The 21,641-nt window shown below is 41.1% G+C and overlaps 1 protein-coding gene across 2 annotated transcripts in view; it reads right to left on the bottom strand.

The window, feature by feature from the left end:
• HIVEP1 (HIVEP zinc finger 1) overlaps positions 1-21,641 on the bottom strand; it is a 453,353-nt gene that overhangs the window by 174,871 nt on the left and 256,841 nt on the right. The window contains exon 1 of one of the 2 annotated variants that reach the window (XM_069218828.1): positions 413-536. The exons of the other annotated variant lie outside the window; for it this stretch is intronic. Coding sequence (XP_069074929.1) covers positions 413-491 — 79 coding nt within the window. The 5' untranslated portion in view covers positions 492-536. Of the gene's footprint in view, positions 1-412; positions 537-21,641 lie in introns of those variants that run through there. 2 annotated transcript variants of the gene reach the window in all.

A 21,641-nucleotide genomic window follows, 5' to 3' on the forward strand; every position in this document is an offset into this window, starting at 1 on the left:
TTGTCCAAAGGCGAGGTGACCTTGCGCAGCCCTTGGTGTCTGCAAAGGGGCAACCATATGAAGGAAAGAGCAGAGAAACCCAAAATCCTTTCTGATAGGTCCAGGTAGTCCCACCTAATATACGCAGATAATTGAACTGCAGCACAACAGGATAATACAAAATACTACTAGAAAGACACTGTACACCACCTGGGTACACAGGCGTCATCGTCAATGAAACAGATTCAGTTTTCAGAGTTCTGGATATCTGAGAGGGTCCACTGGCCTGATGCTTGCAAAAGGCATGCTCGTGAAGTGCGGACCACTATTACGCGAAGATAGGCAAAAGTACAGCAATACATCATCGCTAAACAGGAAGTGCGCCACACGATGAAAGGAAATACAGTTCAAACGAATTAAACAACATTATTACCTGGATAACTTCGAGTTTTCCACCAAGAGCAAGCTATTATCTTGAAAAAATGAGCTTGAGTGTTTCGCTTCTGCTGCATTAACGGCTAGAGACGACCGTTCCCGTTTCCTCCAGGACATTAAAATATCCCCAACATGGTCTGTCTGTCGGAAGCTTTCCGCGTTTTTAATATGGATGCGCGGAAAGGTTAAGAACAGAAGCAGGGCCGCGCACTTCACTGAAAGATAATTCCTTGATCGCTCCAGCACTGCCTCTTGTAACTTAAGTCTCAGTCGAGCAATTTCAAAGCCGAAAGGGGCGCGGGGCGCTTTCCTGGAATTTGCCTTTACAAATTTCCATGAAATGTTCCAAAATCGGCCACGAGCACTCCATGGATGAAGACAGCAAACGGCACGTGAAGATCTCTCTACGCGTCAGCTTGAAGGAATGCATCCACCACAACAGGATTTAAGAGTACAAAAAGGAGAGAAATGCAAAACACCACCAAGGAGGGTGTTAAGCTTAGACAGATCTTCCCAGGCATAACGTTCACGTGCCCTGGGTACTATTTTTTTGTTTACAAGTCAAGCGTGAGGTTGACATGTGATGCAGTGTACGCTGAAGTATAACCATTTTAACCACCAGTTTCCTTCCAGTATTCTGTCTACGAAACACTTGAACATAAGCACTCACAAGGCCACCTGTTTTTTCTTGTGTATCTTCACAAACACGCTCAACAGGTACAGCCTCGGCTGCAAGAGGTGCAGCAGCGTAAAAGACACGAACAAGTACGGGTACCAGATGGGTTAAATCCTAGGTGAACAGGGTCTCTCAGCATACAGCAAAGCAAAGATGCAGGCCACATTATAGACATGGAGTAAACTTTAAAAAGAGGAAGTGAACTTTCCAAGGCGCTAATATTATCAAATTCAGATCTAGTTAAGGGTTATTTTTCGGGGTGCATTCACAGGTTGACCAGACAATTTAGGGATGTGTGGAGTGGCTTAGGCTTTGATATGCATAGGCTCACACCAGGCTTTAACGTCACAAACTCCAAACTGGTGACGGATAACTCATCACTTCTGAAAACGCAAGGAAAAACAAGCACTGGCGATGCCGATAGGTCTGTCTTCAAAGAAATGTTGCATGGTAATTTGAGATATTGCACCCAAACTGCATCCTGTTCTATTCTGGAGAATTTGTATAGTGCATAGCAACCCAATGGGCCTCCCAGCGCTTAAGACAACACATCTGCTAGAAGTCTTACTTGCTCTTCCAGGTAGAGGACTAAAAACTAAGTGTTCTTAGGTGTTCTCTAAAGCAAAATTTTGACTAGTTCTCTCTGTGATCAACAGAGAGAATGTTCCAGAGCTTGGACGCGAAGTAGGCAAATGAGTGCCCCCACTCCTTGCCTTTTTTATTAGGTCGAGCGTGCAAGTGCTTCATACCTGTGGTCGTCGATTCTGTGGGCTTTAACCACACCCATTTCACGCCCATTACTTTTATTCGTTTGTGGGCTTGCCCTTAAAAATTACCTTGATTTCATTTGTCAAAGGAGTGCATATGTCATGCCTTTTCTGGGGTTTAGCCCTACTCGAGAGCACAGGCCAACTACTGTTAACATATGCAGCGTCCATGTTTTGTACATGGTTTCTGGACTACTTTTTTTTTAAAAGTTGTTTGCTCTCCTCTCAAAGGCAGGTTGTTTGCTTTTCAGAGATCCTCTGTCTCTTGCCTGAGATCGTGAACCGACGAGTGCACACATTGGCTCAATATAGCTGCTATGGGACGTCCAGTCCCTACAGAGCAAGAGCAGAAAAGCAGAAGGCTCTCGGTGGCTGCTTTGCAGCGGACTCTCGGGCACAATGTGGAAAGTGTGCGGCTAACGACATACGCTGGGCTGCAGTGGCTCTTTCAAGATTTACATAGCGCAATGGGCAGTATTGGACCAAAAAGTCCAATTATGCATTAACAAAACTAATGGCTCTAACACTCATAAATGCAAGACCTACTGCATTGCAAATGCTTGTCCTCGGGACTGTCAGTAACTTTAGATTATCGGACAGCAGAGACCTCCTGGAAATATAAGGGTTGAGCAGTCGCCGTAGGAGCTGTGCGCTTCTCCCTTCCTTCGCATGATGGACAAGGCGAAGGGCCTTAAAGTGGATTCTTTTCTGTACTGGTAACCTGTGCAGGGCTGCTACAGCTGGTGTCGTAGAGTGGTGCTTTGGGATTTTTAGATGAATCTGGCTGCAGCATTCTGAACAACTTGCAGCCTCTTTATCATAGACTTGGTACTTCCCAGATACAAAGAATTTCCGCAGTCTAGGCACGTATTCACCAGTCCTTGCATGACCACTCTCCTCGAGGAGAGCGGTAGCCAGCATAGTAGTTTTCTCAGAGTTCTCAAAATCCTGAAGCAGCTACCAGCATGTTTCCTGGCTATTATTTCCACGAGAAGTTTATTGTTGATTTAGAAGGCAAGGCTTTTAACTGGTGGAATTCTTTTTTTTTTTTAGTGGGGGTCACCAGGGCTATCCAGCCACAAATGTTCTAGCCAACATCAGGAATTGTTTCTGATGATTAATACTTCCATCTTATCCTTGTTCAATTTTAAGCTACTCACAGACATCCAATCTGTAACCTGTTTTAAACAGGCGTTCAGTTGGTTAGGTAGGGTTTCCCTGTTTCTGGGGTAGGAGATAAGACAATCTGAGTGTCATTTGCGTAGAATACTAGTGCAAGGCTGTCTGCTTGCCCTATCTCAGCCAGGGGCTTCACGTATAGGTTAAATAATGTGGGACTTCAGGAAGAGCCTTGTGGGACCCTGAATTTTAAAGGATAATTAGCAGAAAGCATGGATTCTTCACAAACCTGATAGCTCCTGTTTTCAAGGAAGGCTTCCAGACAATTGAGTGTGGTGTCAGAGATTCCAGCGTCCTCCATTCTTTGTATTAGGACAGGATGAGAGATGGTAGCAAAGTCGCGCTCCTGTCTAACATAATCATAGCTGCTGAGTTGCCTTGATCCAAGATTGACCTGAGTTATTCTGTGGCCGCTAGCAAGGCAATTTCTGTTCTACTGTTCGTTCTGAAGCCTGTTTGGGTGGCTGTAAAATGGCTTGCGTCTCCGGCTAGGAAGACAGGTGTTTATTCACGTACTTCTCTAAGGCTTTACTCACCACTGGGAGCAAGGAAATTGGTCTATAATTTTCAAGATGTAATGGATCTGCTCAGGGTTTTTTTTATTGAAGGGGTTTCACTATTGCGTGTTTCCACGCAGGGGAGTCATTCCCACTGTCCAAGGAATGATTAAAGATCTCTGTCAAAAATGAGCAAGACTGCATTGCTCCCTTTCCTCAGTAAGCTTAGGGGGTTGGGTCCAGCGGAGAACCTGATTTGAAGGTTTTAAGGGTTTCTTCAGTGACATCAATGCTGATGGCAGGAAATACAATCAATTTGGCCTTGGTCAGGTATTCAGCATGTAGGGTCATACTAGAACCAGATTCTTTTGGCAGGAAAAGGAGGATTGTGTTTACTTCAACAAGGAAAAATGTTGGCAGATGGGGGACGACCAGATAAACTCCTGGGTGGCTTCATGAGGGTGATCACCACACCTTGAATAATTCGTTGGACGAATTGGGGGCATTTTCTGTCTTTGTGCTAAAGTGCAAGAGTCTTGCCTATTTTATAGCATATAGATATTTTTTCTTAACTTTCGTATAGATTACTTTGCTAAATTTATAGTATGTTTTCCTCCATATCTTTTCCAATATTTTAGCTTCCTCTTTAATCAAGCAAGCTCAGGTGTGGATCACTGGGCACGCCCACCAGGACGATTGACCGATGAAGCCTCAGAGAGACGATGGTGTTCAAGAAATTGCTTAATTACCTCTCAAACGTGTTATAGCCATCTGTGGTATCCCCTTCCATTGTAGGGACAGAGTTAGAGGGGGAACTTTCTCACTCCACTGTGTCAAGCTTTGACCAGCAATGCCTTAGTCTGGGTGGAAGAGGCTGCTTGACTATGGTCCCTGTAGTGAAAAAAACAGAGGGAACAGTGCAATAATCTGACCAGGGTTTTGGGATTGGATCACCTGGGGTCATGTTTGTAATATTAGGGTTTAAAATAGTGTCTTGTAGGTGGCTTAATCTATGTGTTGGAAGCTTGCAAGTTGGGTTATTTGTAAGGCAGCCAAATCTTGTACTAGCGTTTTAGCATGATTACATCTATCATCTTCGAAGTGCAAGCTAAAGAACTCCAGTCCCGTGAAGTTAGCCTTCGGAATACTTAGTTCCACAACTAAGTCAGGCAGCACTTGGATAAACAGAGGCTGCCCCAGAGGGCCTATACAACGGTATTGCAGATAAGGTGAAGGTGGAGGAGAGGTCAACAGAGAAGTGCAGGCTCTCACTCCCCGAAACATCAGTATGTGTGAAATTCCCTTTAAACTCCTCCTTTAAGATCATAGTTACACCCCTCCTTCTATCCTCTCGATCACATCTTGCGATAGAGTATCCCTGAGGGTGGGACATAGATATATCTGGAATGAAGTCCTTTCTAAGCCAGGTCTCTATAAGAAACAGAGCCTCTGGTTTCTTGTCTTCTAAGAAAATCAATAACTTAGTGCTGTGCCATGGCACTGACCTGCAGTAGAGCAGAAGCATGTGCCATCTGTGATTATCCTGCAAATAATATGTTGCTCGCCTAGGTGCCATGTAATGTAGTTCAAAAACCCTGACATTTAGCTTACACTCCTTACAGATACGGAGTGGCTTGTGAGGCTCGATAGAGTGCATACAGTCAGTACTAAATGGCAGGCTGAGCTGACAAAGTTCCCTTGCAGTGAAGAAATGCCCTATAGTGGGAGAAAGGGCATGGAAATAGAAACATATCTGTGAGGAAGCAAAGAACTGTAGAATAATGTTGGTGTAGGTTAAAAGGTCAGGTGACAGTTGCACTGTCAAGCCAGACCTAAAATTTCATGTAGGTTGATGACTGCCCTCCTTCGATCTGTGCTGCTGCCACAGAAAAACAACATAAATTATCTAATAGACTTTAATAGCATTCCAATGTTGTGTGTACCCTGAAAGTTCAAGCTGGTTGGTTGGAAAAATAACCAAAATGATCACAGCTGTTAGAGGGCAAGCACTTTTTAGTGGAAGCCCAGAACTTCTGCCCAATCAAAACATAGTACTGGCTTCCAACAAAGCCCTTGTCTAGTGATGTTCATATAACTGTCTAGCAATAACTGTGCTGCCAAGCCAGACCATAAACAGAACATTAATATAACGAACTACATAACTGAAAAGGCATGGCCAGAAAATAAGGACAAAGGTGCTTCACCCCTCCTTTTTCCAACACATGGGGAGTAGGTTGAGCAAAGGTCAGCCTTAAATACACTCTTCATGCTCAGATCGAGCAGCCATGCACTCTGCAAGCACTAAATGTGCAGGTGAGTGGCTGCCTGAGTCAAATTAAAGGTTTCACAGTCCTGTGGATGTGACCTCCTCAGCCTGGCAAAATGCAGAAAGCTCCTCCCCCTCATGATGAGTGGGAGAATCACAGACCGACTTGGACCAGGGCACCACATGTTCTTCTTCTGAGACCGAGTGCCCATCAGTGACGCTCCTCAAAAAGTAGGATGGAGTCAACAAGTCTCACAAGCCTGCATCACACCCTGTGTCTAGGTACTCCTCACTGGCTCACTTTGTCACGGGTCAGCCAATAAGAACAGGCAGTCAAATCTACCTGTTCTCCCTTCCATGAAGCCTCCAGGAACCACCAAACCTTACTTCCCACCACCGAGATTACACCTGGCCCAGTAAGTTTTTTTATATGTTGGTTGTGTGTGTGCATGTATGAATGTTTGTCTATTTGTGTATGTGTGCTGTGAATGGGTTTATGTGCTTGTTAACAGTGGGTGTATGTGGGCATGCTTGCGAATACTTGGGTGTGAGTGAATGTGTGTGGATATCTGTATGTGAATGTAGAAGAGTGTCTGTGTGTTTGTATGTATCCGCCCCACAACTACTCCAAATTACGGGCCCTCAAACTGGTGTACAAACTGCTGCAAGTGAGAAAAATACAGGTTCCAAATCTGATCACAAAGCTTAACACTGTGATGGTAATACAACAGAAGAGGATGCAGATCACCCTATTTCTCTCTACATCTTTTCAGAGATTTTGAGAGCATCTTCGTACACCCTCACTTAAAACCTTTGTGGACATTTTATTGCTTCTATATATAAGGACGCTGTGCTTTTCAAGACACATTAGGCCATCATGCACTATAGGTTTATGATATTTTAATGTCATTAGCCTTCTAGTTGCCCTTGGATATTTATCTTCCCAGAACTAAACGGATATGCTTTTTGACTAAGCGCAATCATAGCATACCACATAACTTTGCGTGGACTTAAGTGAGCATGTGTGTTTGGCCGGCTGTCTTAGGCTGGCCAAATACACATGCGCACTTAAGATTCTCCAACTCGCCTGCGTTACAGAGCCGGGTTGCAGAAATTGCACGGACTCCCGTGCAGTGTCTGAGCAGCAGATCAAGCCGCTCAACCCAGCCCTGGCGCTGCTCTCACGTTAGATATAGCATTACAGCAGCGCTAGCAGTGCATGGGGAGCCTGTGCTGGTGTCCCACGGACTACTGGGACACCAACATCATCGAAAGAGTACAGGAGTGAGGCAGCTGGTGTTGGAAAGGTAAGCTTTTAAAAAAATATATTATTTGGTTTTATTTCAACCCCCACCCCACCACCGTCCCTGAGGAAGAAAACACTCATGAAGATATGCAGGAAAATTTCAAAGAGACTGCAGGCTGTGGTATTGAGGTACATGGGGATGCAAAAGGTCAAATATGAATGAGTGCGATCACTTAGAATGACTTCCTTACTAAATAAAAGCTAATTTTATATTGCAGTCTGGAGAGTAGGAATTAAATAGTGTCAGCCTTTGTTGTATTGTGTGGTTTCACAGGGCCGTGAAATAATGTTTGAAAGCTGTTGAAGAAGACAGATCTTGCAGCCTCCTAGTTTTCAACAAAAATCAACCTCAAACTTAAAGGGGGTGAGGGTGCGTGACTGCAGATCTATATCCCGATGATCACTTTTTGCCTACATTCACCAACCACTGGGCACTACCCCACACTGCACTTGAGACCCTCCTTTATCACCAGATCTGAGCCACCTGTTGTGCGAGGCCAAGCAACAGGTGACCACACAAACAACCGGCTCCCACAGTGGAAAACTGGCTGCAGGATGCAACCTGCTGCCAGGAGCAACTCTCAGCATACTGGGGAGTTCATGCCTCCTCTTTCCCGCCATAAAGACATCTGGGAACCACTGCTAACATACCTATTATAGAGAGACTCATTCCTCTGGCAGAACGCAGGAAGTTCCCCCGGGTGTCAAATTCTCCCCCTCCCTGGTAATGCACACAACCACCCCTAACGCCCTGCCCTCAACTGCTCACTTATACCCTTGATGTAGGAGTTTCTGAAAACTGGAGAAGTCATGGACTTCCACTCACTTCACAATGGTCAGACCACGGGCAGCATTCAATACGGGCAATGTCATATTGCAACTGCCTTGAATGTATCAGTTTACTGGTGAGTCAATATTATAATTTTAGTTGTACTCTAACTTGCTTCCGTACACTCCTCCCCCTTTCCTCTGTTGTTGTATTATTGTTCTTTCTTAAAATGTCAGTAAAGAAATTCTATTAAAAAAAAAAAAATCAACCTCAAACTCTGGATTTGTAAAATGCCTTCATGTTAGGAATCTGAATCCAAGCTTGACTGCCCTCTCCCAATATGGAATGGTAATCTTTAGAAACAGATAAAGCCAGTCACAATTAAACACGATTGGCAATTCAATCAGTATTAATGTTAAAAATACAGTGCATACAAGTCAAACATTAAACCACTTCTTAATCAACCTCTGATAAGCGGGCCATAGCTTGTCTAAGGAAAGACATAGAACACTTCCAAAATCTATTAATTTCAGTGTTAAATACAAAATAGTAGCTTCAGAGATTATTCTACAACCGCATTCAATAAATATCGGGTGTAGTACCATTGTTTTCTCAAATCAAGTAAAGCCAGGCATATACAGTTAACATGTTTAATAGATTCAATAGAGAAGTTACATAAACAAGATTTACATTTTTACCTCAGTTCCCGACAGGAACCTTAAAATTAATGAATTGAAATGTAAAATAACCTATATTGCTAAAAATAATATTTAACCTTAAAAGGCAAATTAGAATCAAGACACAACTGCCTTTTCCACATGCAAGAAGCTTGGATATAGTAAGAAAGTGTATAGTATAAAGAAGACTCATGGTCACTTTCAGCAGTCTTTTTTGATAGATTTAAAAAGTAAGGTTCGTGCAGACAGCGACACGTTGGCAATAGCTTCTACAAATGGTAATTGATATTCTCCAATAATCAAATGAATACAATTTCTAAAGGAGAAAGCAGTATAATGGTTTGATAGGAAAAGTTCCTTATTGAGTGGTGATTTTTGAGTGCCTTGATCAACTGCTACATAGTTAAAAAAAAATGAATGCACTGAAGATTATGTAAGGACTATAGCAAAGTTAATACCAATTTCTTCTGCATTCTACAGTGTGGTTTTGAATATCTTAACTTTAATAATGTGGGGGTTGACTGACAAAATGCAACATAAAGTGTGTAAATCCTATTAAATGGACAAGCTAGGAACTCCTAAAGTAACACTATAACAGGACTGCTTGTAATTACATCAATTGAGAGTCTGACTCCAAAAAACTATTTCACTACTTTTATACTTCAGGCTGGCTAGTTGTCACTGCACTTTATCTTGTTACCTATGATTATACTGAGATAAGCATACTGGTTACCAGGTTTAAGGTTTGTGGAGCCAATCTGCCATGAAAAAGGCAGCTTTTTTTAACTGAACCATATAACTTCAGTTTTCAAAGCATTATTAGGAAGTCTGGTTTGATATATCCCACAGATCTGTGTAGTTGTTGCTGAAGCCCTGTGTCATCGATAGAATTACCAAATCATCAGTATAGGCAATGTTCACTTTTAAGCTATGCGCTATCAGTGGTATACTATCTTCATGATTTAAATATTCAACAAGATTTACAATATATGAAAGAAAAGGCACCACGATACACCCCTGTCTCAGGCCATTAGCCGTTCAAATCTCAGGGGAACTTCTATACCACTGCATCACTTTGTTTGCACCCTGGCGTTTGGTTACATTTTTACCAGAAAATGTAACAATATACTATTGATTCCCTGATATTGTAATTTAAACCGAAGACCGTAGATTAAACCGTAGATTCCAGTCTACCTTGTCAAAAGCCAAAGAATAATCAACAAAGCAGACAAAGCTTTTTTGAGAAGTGAGAATGACCAAAATGTTCAGTGCCATGGTAGTGTCAACAGTAGAATAACTGGTTCAAAGAACAGTTTTGGAAAATTTCAAGGAAACATTTTACTGTGCCCATTCAATTTGCCTAATAAAATGTTCACTAAATGTTTTCATCAAACTCACAATTTAAAAATCAGTTTTAGGATTCAAGCACAAACCACACTTCTGTAGTGACTGCAAAATTGATCCATCCAAGAAGGCAGTATAATCCCACAGTTATTGAAAAAAACTCAGCATGCCACACTAACAAAGGATGGCTTTTAGGCACTGCTTTGGGCATACCTCGAGGGCCAGGAACTCTTGATGACCGGCTTGATTTTATTAACTTATTAACAAATGTAACTCACTTTCAGAAATAATTATGCAATTGTTTATCCAAAAGGAGCAAGTAAGATCAGTTGTCAAATTTACAGAATACATATTTAATTTTTAAAAAAGGCTCTCAGACTTCATATATGATATTATGAAGATTAATTATTTTTACAACACTGTAAATTAAATCTTACTAAATGCTTGTAGCATCTTGTGTCTCTATTTTTATACTGTCAAACAGTTTTGCCAAGCTATATTTGTGCAATGTCTCATAATGTTGCACACTTGCTGTCTATAGCCTTATTTTATATATTTTACAGCTAAGTCTCACAATAAAGAAATCGTGAGGTTTAAAATAAATCAATTGTGTCTTCCTAAACTAATGTTTTGCGTCAATAATAAGCCTGTCAAATCTGTTTTATTACCCTTCACTTGAAGTAGATTATCAGAATTCTCATTAAATAATCAATATTTTAAAAAGGTCTATATAAATTCCATCCAAATTTGGCAGGCATCCCGTTTAGAAGTAACAGAGTGACTTAATTGAAGAAATAGGTCTTTCATAAAATTGCAAGTGTATAAAATTTCCAGATGACAATAATTCCATCAAATGTTCTTGTTGTTTATGATGGTAAGAGCATTTGTAAGAGAGATATGTTACTTATATGGGCTGAATATGCCCAAAAAATGCAAGTTTGACTCTTACGAACACTTTCGCTTTGAGGAGTAATTTCAACATCTGAGCAGCGATAAAATTCAGAGATAAGCAGGGAAGTGTAATCCAGAAAAATAAGTGCTCTAGGCTAGGCGATCAGAACTAGAACAACCATTTAAACTAGGTATTTATAGTCAAAAACATAAATTCATCTACAGCAGATTGGTGCTTATCACTAAATGTCGCCCCTGGCCAGTTATAATGATGATCAATGGAGTCTGCAGTTTAAAAAAATCACGATGACTGAGCAGATTAGCATTTTAGTCACCAGTAATTATTATTAAAGAATTAGCAATTTTTCAATCTAATGTACAAATCCCAATAATTCAGATTTTAAACTTATTGTGAATTTAGGAACAGCGGGGAGAGGTAAATTAAGAATAAGTACACATTGGTCAAACGAATAACAACTTGAATACTCAATCTTGACCGTAAGGATGAATGTAGAATTAACATTCAATTCTGATGCCTTGATGCCCAAGGTAGAGTTAACCAAGGTAAAAAGACTTGATGCCTTTGAAGCAAAGGTTTCATATGAGACAAGATTATTAAATGTATAATTTATCAGCTTCCAGGATTAGTGAAAACACCAGATCCTTTAGAGGAAGCAAGATGTGTTTTCAGTGTATCAGATATCTTGCTTCAATCTTTAATGAAGAGAACTGGTAAGATTAGCATTATACTCATTGCCTGTCACAGTCTTTATCATTAACATTATTTACAACACACAAATCTTTAATCTGTCTAGCTCTGGATAAAGACATTACCAAGTTGTCATCTTCATTGGAAAAATAGACTCTGACCCTTAAAAGTCCTGCAATGAAGTACATGACTCAGATGACTGCTAGATGGCAGCAAATGTTTAGGTCTTAAAATGCAAGGGTAATTGTTTTTGGGTTCATTTTCTGCTACAATGGCCATTGGTAGTAGGACTGGTTGTTTCTCCCACATTTTATCAACCTAAGAATGAAATGCCCAAGGCAGACTGGTGGTTTCATTAAATTACGTCTGCTTTAAAATAAAAGTTACCTTAACTTATGTAGACAGAAACTTTAAAACGTTATATGTGCTCAACATTTCATGTGGACATTCCAACAAATACAAAAGAGTTAGCTCAGTTTGCATATTGACCAAGTCACATAGGTTTTAACTAAATAATTGAGCCTTTAGATTTTGATTAGGGTTAGAGTTGCCGGGAGTATTAGATTAAAGATTAGATCTAAGCACAGTAGAATTTAGTTGCTTGCAAGGGCCAGGTAATTATGTATTAGAACATGGGTCAGATGATACTGTATGTTTATGACAAAATGTTACCAGGCCGTAAATGTTTAACCAGAAGACTGTCCATGCCAACAAGCATGTTTTAAATCAAATTGGCATGTCTCAGAATTACAGTGGCCACATGATTAAAGGACATTCTTTTTTGTGGCATTAAGTTTTGAACTATGTAAGCCAACTTAGTTACAAGCCATTTTTTCCTTTTGCTGGAGAGATGTTCTTTTCAACTGTAGTTGAGTCAAAATGCTGATTGTTACTTGTGGTCACAGTCATAGTTTTTGTCTTGAACCCAGTTAAAACAGCAGACTTAACATTCCTCATCCCAGAAACATTAAAAATTGAATAGATTTTACTAGGTACCAGAGAATGATTCACAGTCAAATCTAATTTTGCTTTACTTCCTTGCATATTTTTCTATTTCCTATTTGTTTTTTTATTTGCATTTACTAAAATTTGGATGTAAACACCACACTCTTCTGGAAAATCTGTGAGAAGTAATTGCATTCAGCATTGGAGCGCACTGCATATCCATATCAGGAATGTCAAAGCGCAAGTTAGAGCTTATAGGATTGTTTTCATTAACCTCATAATCCTCCAGTAGAACAAGGTTGATATGAATGTGCAATCACATTGCACAGATGTTCTGTGGGGAGGATAACCTGGCTTCCTAAAACTATGGGCCGCTAGAAGCTTGGTTCATTGAAGTAGATTGAGAAACTATAGTGCTGTCAGTAGTTATTTAAAACAGTACCAATTTTAATTGGGGCAGCTGAAATGTATCAATTTGGCTGTCCACTTCCAAATATTTATTGAACAATGTGAACGGATGTAAAACCACATTTATGTGTTCTGTGCTTAAAGGAACAGTCTTCAACAAGGTCTTATGGTCATTTAACAATGATGTATGATTAGGGTCTCTGGTTTTATGATATTTACTGTTATGACATTTCTGTCTATGTTTATCCATATTTATTTTTGCTATTCTTTTCTGTATTTATCCATTTTTACTTTGTGCTTACTGTATAAATGAAATTGCAATAGGTATTTTTCCACATTTAACTGATAAATGTATACTCGCATTCAAATATTCAAAAGGTTTCAGCAGTATACAGTGCAATAGCGTTATCTGAATACACTTGCATTGTAGAATAGCATGAATAACTGTAAATATGCACTTAATTAGTTGGGAAATCTATTGTGTTTTTTAATCTCCTCTACTCTCAGTCTGGTCACCCACAGACCCTGCACTTATGATCGACAGTGGAAAAAAATAATTAAAAAAAAAAAAGCCTATTTTCTGTATTTTTCTGTATTTAAAAACAAATACAGACAGGAAAAAAAAATTGTGTGTACTTATCTGTAAAAATCAGTAAAAACTGAAAACTGGGAGGCCTATGTATGATGTAATCTGGGTCACTCGTTTTCGACAGAGTTGCGAGACAGGACCTGTTGAGGAAGAAAGAGCATATGATGGTACAGTATCATCGTGATCCAAAGCAGAAGGTGGTGGCTTGATTATTTTTGGGCTAGTGGTTATTAATCTCAATATTAAAGTTTTTAGGATATGGGCATAGTGTTTCAAATTCAGCTAAAATGATCAATTTGTAAACAAATAGTTCAGATTAAGGACCTGATTATAACCTTGGCGGAGGGGATTACTCTGACACAAATGTGACGGATATCCAGTCTGCCATATTCCAAGTTCCATAGGATATAATGGAACTTGTAATATGGCGGACAGAATATCCGTCACGTTTGTGACATAGTAATCCCCTCTGCCAACGTCATAATCAAGACCTAAAATTGAAAGCAGAGTTTTCAGTCTCAATTGATAAATTATCATCAGACCCACTAGCCAGATGATCATCCTGTTCATAAATGGACTCCGTCAGATAATTTCTATTCTTGTATGAAAGGAAAAATGATCAACTTTATGGAGTTGACTAGTGCAGTAGAAATACTACTGTTCTTCTGATTTGGTAAATTAAGCTATTGTTTAACGTCCGCAGCAGAAGTAGATGATTTTGATATTGTTTTCCCATTGGCTATTTTGAAAAAGCTAAATTAAATTGTTTGTTGCTTGCAATAAAAAGTATTCTCTAAGAAATTAATTTGAATTGCATCACAAGGGGCCAGTTTCTCTTTGTTACCTGTCATTAAAACAATCACCAAATCCTAATTGTGCGCTATTATTCTTGGCCCAAGTAACCATGAGTCAATTAAAATTCAATTAACTAACTGTTTACATAAGATTAAAACATAGGAGTATAATGTTCAACTTTCTAGTAGCCAAGGCATCGACCGTAGTCTCATGGATGTCAGCTTACTTAGGCAAATAACCTAGCAAAATTAAAAGAAGTTGTGACACCAACTCACCTCCTCCCCAATCTGCAGCTGCTTGGTTGCCAATTCTGCTTGACTCACTGAATTTACAAGCTGCTACCAAACTTTCAAACTTACTTGAGGTACTACCTCCACCATCAATGCCATCTGTCAAGAAGCTAAAACAGCACACTCAATTTAATGCTTTCAAACTTTTAAAATGGCTGGTTTATTTTTTCAAAAAATGGTTTACTCATTAAACTGGACAGAATTTAACAATAATAAGGAAGTGTCAGAATGTAAAGGGAAAGACTTTCCAAGGCCTAATTTACCTTCCAAAGGATCCAGTATTTAGTCCTCTCACAGTATCCCACAGAATTACTGTCCTCCAGAAGATGTATTACCATAAGTACATCATGTGCCTCAGACACTAGCTAACTGAGTTGCATATGGCCCCTCCCCTATAAATAGGGCAAACCTCAGCACACAAGTGCTTCATAAAAGCACTTGTGTGCTGCAGTTTGCACAATCATGCAACATGTGGAATGCAGGAGATAATCTAAAAACAACCCTTAACCCTTAACATCTGGTCTTTGGCCTTATTCTAGCAAAAATACCCCTGTTGCTGTGCCTTAACTGATAAGATGGGAGAGGTGGCAAACAACATAGCATGTGGGGATGGGGGAGAAAAGCAAACAAAGGTGAGAGCTAGAAAGCGCAAGCACCCTCATGGACTACTGAATGAAAAAGAAAGAAGTAGTTCCCTGAATGATGTGAGCAGTGGAAGGTACCTTGTAATTCTATCAAAAGGATCGTGAAAATGCTATGCTCCAAGGGAGGGACAAACATAAGAAGAGGCAGGCAGGCCATCAAGCAGGAAGCAAGTAAACGAGTGACAATGAAGGCAACTGATAGTAAGCAATGGGTGGGCTGTAAGCCCACTGTAAGTTCACGTTTGGTCTTTCGAGACCAGACAGCTTGTTCTGTGGTCAGCTTGATGTAAAAAGTCAGGGTATTATTGCATGCATGTCAACATTGTAGAACAGGAATATGTCAAAATAAAAAATGTCGCAATGCATTTTCCTGATTGACTTCTATTGAAGCAGAGGCACTTTCTGGGGGTGAGGGGGCTAAAACAAAGTACTTTTTGACTTCAGAAATTGGAAGTCTGCTGCTGAAACGGATTTATTGGCATGTATGTTGTTACCAGAATGGATTTACACGTAGAGGAACGATCTGTCCCCTTCTTTCATTTTCCTAGAATCTCACTGCGTATTTGTAAGTGAAGGCAAATATGTGAAGGCAAAGGCAAAAAGGGGAGAGTGAGAGGAGTGTGTAAGGAGAGATCTGTGAGGGAAGATTGAACAGTGAGAGTAGCAGCCTGTCACAGATGTACCTCTTGTGCAGTTCTACAACTGGATTCACCAGTTGCAAATTGTTCCCATAATTTTTGGGTTTTCCTGGAAGCATAACAATATATTAAAGATTGACACTTTATTTCAAATGGATTTTTACTTAATGCAATTACTTCCAAAAGAAGGAATCGCTTCCAGAACCAAATCGTTTGAGATCAACGTACACAATGCCAAATATTTTTACTTCTGGGTCCATGTTTGTTTTAGTAAACAATAATGATTCAGTGCACAGGGCAGTTCCACAATAGTCAAACGGCAGTCTGATGTTTCTAATGGGTTGGCTTGTCAAAAGCTCCCCAAAAAGGGGTCTTGCTTTGGCCCCTTACGTAGGAAATGAGAAATTCCCCGTCTGCTTCTAGGTAAGAACACCTTCGCTCTTAAGTAAGTTGGCTGGCAGACACCAAAAAGTTAGCCTTCCCCGAGAGGCAAGCCTGAAAGAGACGGATACACCTCCTTTCCTTTAAGAGGGACAACTGCGCTATGACAAACAACTATACTTGTTATCAAACCTTGGATCTTAAATTCACTGAGGCTGAAGGTGGGGTTTAATGTCCTGTGTTCACTGTATCTGCTTGGAATAATCGGACGGGAGGGGACATTCTGATCGGTAGAAAACGCAACCAAACATGTGGCTGAAAAATAAACTCAAGTGTGGGATACTGGCTCCTCATAAGAGTAGGGATTAGTTGAAAATGAAACAATGAGATATAAAATACATGCAAATGACAACTACCTGCGTCATTCCTGGCATCCTGTCCAGTGATGTGAACTCCTGCCAGAGTGATGACGTTAGTCAATAAAACTGTGTAAACAAACGAAGTGTGTAGGCATCTAAGGAATGTGCAATAACTGGTGATACTGCCTCAGTGCACTCTAGGGAGTTCCTAGCTCATCTCCTTCTTTCTCTTTATTTAATCTTTGATGATTCACATACTCAAAGCGAACATGGTCGTCACATACTGAAATTTGCTAAGAATTGACATTATGTTTCCAACAAGCTTATGATGATGTGTAAAATTAACTTACCACCCTGCTACATTCACAACTTTGGCATTTTCATAAATAAATCCTAATCTTCGTTAATCTAATGACAAAAAAATATTTTATAGTAGCGGTTTTATAATTATAAAATGAATGTATATAATGCCTATGTAAAGGGAAGCCTGACTGACAACTGGTGTAATGTTGGGTCCTGCCCCAGTATGTAGTTTGCTGTTGGCTGAAGTATAGAGCTGTCCAGGGGCAGCTCCTTCGTGATGGCGAAGGAACGTTGTCCCACTGGCTGTGCCAGAAGCAGACAAAGCGACAGATCGTTTTATTTTTCTGCTTCTGGCACAGCCAGCAGTGCAAGGAGGTGCGGGCTGTGCCATGGAAGGTGGAAGGGGTGAAGGAGGGGAGAGCACAACTAAGTGTGCATGTGTGTTTGGCCGGCCATCTGCGGCCAGCCAAACACACATACGCACTTCAGTTTCTTCAGACTGGCTGTGTACACAGCCGGGCTGGAGAAACAGCACAGACCCCAGGGCAATGTCTGAGCAGCAGTCACTGCCGCTCAGACCAATCCTGGTGCTGCTTTCATGCAAGGTTTTACATGAAAGCAGCGCCAGGATTGCTGGGGAGCCTGTGACACTGGAAGAAGGTAAGTGTGAGGTGGCAGGGACAGAGGCAAGGTAAGTTCTTTTAATTTTAAAAAAATGTTTACCGCATCTCCGCCCCCCCCTCTCCTCCAACCTCCCCTTCTATTATGCGGCCGTCGCCACTGGAACTGTCTTGGGTTGTCACAAGTGAAACGGATTCTCTTGGCAGATATGGGGAAACTCTTTCACTATGTTGCCGTAACCTAAAACCCAACACCACATTTGGGAGCCTCATCATGTGTGGCAAAATAAAGAATTGACTAAAACTGTGGTCCTTAAGCTGTGGTCCAGGGACCCCTGTGGTCTATGAAGTCTACTCAGGGGGCCTGCGATTGCTTAGAAATTTAAATAATTTTAAAAGATGAATAAAGTGTATATAAGTAATGAAGCAAATTAATTTTTTTTGTTTAACAGTTTTGTAAATTTGAAGGAATTTGAAAGTGGAAGCTGAAAATTAAGTTAGTAACCTCAGACTGATTCGTGGGAACAGTGCAAGTTCATCAAACAGAATAAAATATGGACAAAGAGTGGCCACAACTGAATTTCAAAGATTCAACCTTCCTATTAAAATTAAAAAATAGATCTTTTTATAATTTGTTTATTTATTTGACGAATGCCTGTTTCTGTATTATGGTGTATATTTTAGTAGTTCAAATAATTAAAACTGCTTTGTCCTTGGTCGGCTTCCAGTAATGATTCAGTGGGAGTATTAGGTTCCAGTAATGATTTAATGGGTGACCCCGGGTTCCAGTAATGATTGAGAAACACTGGCCTAAAGTACTACCAATGTCATCCGGTTAGTGGTTCGTTTAAAACCCCCCAAAAAAAAACCTCATGATCTCAAGCTTGTTTCATGTACATTATTATTACGATCTACTATAAGAGCATCAACCATGTAATAACTTTCCAAGACCAAAACAAATAGGTGACATCAAATCAGAATAGTGACAAGTGAAACAATCCAACTACAAAAGCACAGATATTTTTCATTACGACGAGACACAAAAGATGAGTCTACATCTGGGGAAACGGGTCTCTTCATTGTTGTCCAATTCACTCTTTGCACCCCATCTTGAGTACACATACACCAAACCATTTAAACCCCCCCCCCCCAACTTCACCCCACCTCCCGAGTTCAAGTTTAGGGAACAAATGGAGTAACTAAACTGGTCAAAGGCCAGCCCTGGTAAAATCACTTCTTCCCACACATAACAAATGTTTGCCCCATCACTCCTATTGCCACTTGCTCGACCACCTCCTCTCAGCCACCTAAGTTGAGCTTTTCACCAGCCCTCCCCTACATAATGACTCATCCCATCCAGTTAAACCCCTGTGTTGTGTCCTTCTTAACGCAGACCCATCATTTTACAGAAATATATGATTTTATCATGAAATTAGATTTTTGGTTTCTTATGAAACATGGCTTAAAGACTATTCTGGGCATGATCTAGCTCTAGTACTTCCTTGAGGTTTTAACATTATCCTCCTGGACCGTCTTGTTAAAGATGGTGGTGCAATGGCCATTATTTTTCACAGTCTGGTCTCCAGCTCTCTACTTCCTTCTTTACTACCCACCCACCGCCCCACACCCACACACTCAGAATCTTTCCTTATGGCAGACAACCTGCTATTCAGCGGGTTTCAACATTCTTTTTTTACATAATTATCAAGGTATTTTTCTTTTTAGGTGTTTTAATACTTAGTTTGAGGACGCTTATCTCGTTGGAATAGCTGAACTAGCTTTCTTCTATCAGTCTCTCGCTGCCAGTCTCTCTAAGAACTAGCTATATGCGGGAGAAATTCAAGATATAGTTTTCACATCCTGTTATTTTCTCACAACCAGCCAGCCACAACATCCCTTTTAGCATCACACTTTCTAATCTTTAGCTGGTCAGCCAGGCCTTTTATGGTCTTGTTTTCTAAACTGAAGCAAGATTAATAACCACAAATTGCAGTATAATCTTGCCTTCACCCTCTCGTCTCTTCCCACCTTCTTAAATGCGCTGGAGCCAGCCACTAAATACTCTGTCTCTTAGATCCTGCTAATGCTCCTGCCTCTAATAAACGCACCCTGCAAACCTGAAAAATCCAGTCGGTAGCCAGGTTTACATTCAGTAGCCTGGTTTACGCCTGCGCTCACTAAAGCTAAGAGCCGACTATATCACTGTGCCCAACTCACATTACCGCCTCTTGCTGAAGCAGTACAAGAACCTAACTCAACGGGTTAAACTGTAGACTTCGCACTTGTATAGCGCACTACTCACCCGTTAGGGTCTCAAGGCGCTGTACGCATACCGCTGTGGAAACCCTCCTGGCTTTTCCCTGTGAGGTGCCCACTCCTGCACACCCCTAGGGTGAAGCCAGGCATCCAAGCGCTGTCAGGGCCGTTGTGGACATTAAGCAAGCTATTGCCCAGAGTTACAGAGTGGGACCCATTAATTAGATTAGGCACTGAGGCGAGAATTATCTGGTCTAAGGGAATTGAGCCCAAGACCCGCTGAGGCGGGAATTGAACCCTGGTCCCGGGCCAGATCTCTGCATCAGGGTCTGACGCTCTAACCATTGTGCCACACTGCTCCTCATACTGTTTTGCATCCATTACTAAAGTCATGAATTCTTCAAGCTCAGTCTTCTGATCTAGTTTGTTAGCCATCTTATTGAACTCAGTTCACAGATTCCTACCAGTCGGCCCTGACAAAGCTCCAGAACTTTCTAATTTCTTTTAGTATTAAGGCAAAATTGTAACTATTTACCAGTTCTTCAATACTGCAAAGGCCACATCTCCTCCTGCTGTTCTTAACAATCCCGCCAACCAGCCTCTTCTTTATCAGTCATCTCAGCTCTCATCCCAAAAAAGTTATTTCCCTTCTTAATTCTGTGCCTGCTTATTGACGACAAACTGGCTTTTGTTCAACAGACCAACAGTATATCCCCCACTTGTTGATATTACCGCAGACTGCAGAGAAAAACTCTCTTAGTTCTAACAACAGGCTGCAGGAAACCAGTTGCTCAGGCTCTCATGCTTGCTTTACTCAACCACTACAACTTTCTTTACTTAAGTCTCCTGTTTGCTGGCTTCTACAGATCTAGTCTATTCAAAATATTGCAGCACGATTACTCATGGGCAAACCGTCTCATACATCCACTTGTCATCTTCTGCCCATTCTACACCAGCTACACGTGGCTACAAGGAGCATTTTCAAGGCTTTACATATTTGCTACAAAGACCTTGTTTGTCAACAACCTCTTTCTTCAGCACTTCAATCCTCAACACCCATTTTGCCATGAATCGCAGGCTCCGCAGACAGGCCAGTGGTGGCCAGTCTTTTTCTTATTTGGCTGCCACACACTGGAATTCTTTCCTAGACAAACTTCATGGTCAAAGAATGTTTTAATTTTCTGGTAACAGATACTACTTGGCTTTCACAAACAAATTGTTGGAGGCCTCTTCCTCCCTTTTTAAGCTCGAACTTGCGAGTGCATGAACTTGCTTGTGGCACTATTGTGTTCAATAAAGGACTTGCAGCCTGCCCCTCGTTAACCATTTGGCGGCTCCATTTTCAGTCTCCTGGCCAGCACAGCCCAAACGTCAGTTTTGTTTGCCTTTGTGGAACAGGGACCAAGCACAGATTATTCGAACTTAAATCAGTTTCCGTGTGCTGCTCCCGACCTTATTGAAGTACTATTTCTTCTCCCAAACTCCCCCCCTCTTCCCAAATCTGGTGCAAGTGAGGAAGATGACCCTTTCATAACACCTGGTTGTGTCGTACAAGATGGTAATTTTTGGGGTGGTGCAGTGGGATCTGAATACCCCAGGCCCCGGTGTCATTGCACCTGCTGCACTATTGATAATTACGCTCTGGAGGACCTCAGCAATCGAGCAGAACTCCCCACTTATGTGTAGGGCTGTGGGTGGCAGGGGAGGGTCATAGGACAGGGGCTCCTGGTGCACTGCTCATGGAGTATTGATGGCAAATGGGTTTAACATTTAGGGCCTAAACAAGCCTGCTGCTTAGATGGTGGTATAACCCGTCAGCTTCAGGCTACAGTCACAGTAGGGTAGTTTAGCAGGTTGAGCTCACGCTGCAGTAACATGTGTAACTTGCGCGAGCGAAAGTTTGTATTCAGGTGGTGGC

Source organism: Pleurodeles waltl, chromosome 2_1 (genome assembly GCF_031143425.1).
Source record: "Pleurodeles waltl isolate 20211129_DDA chromosome 2_1, aPleWal1.hap1.20221129, whole genome shotgun sequence".
NCBI classification, from domain to species: domain Eukaryota; kingdom Metazoa; phylum Chordata; class Amphibia; order Caudata; family Salamandridae; genus Pleurodeles; species Pleurodeles waltl.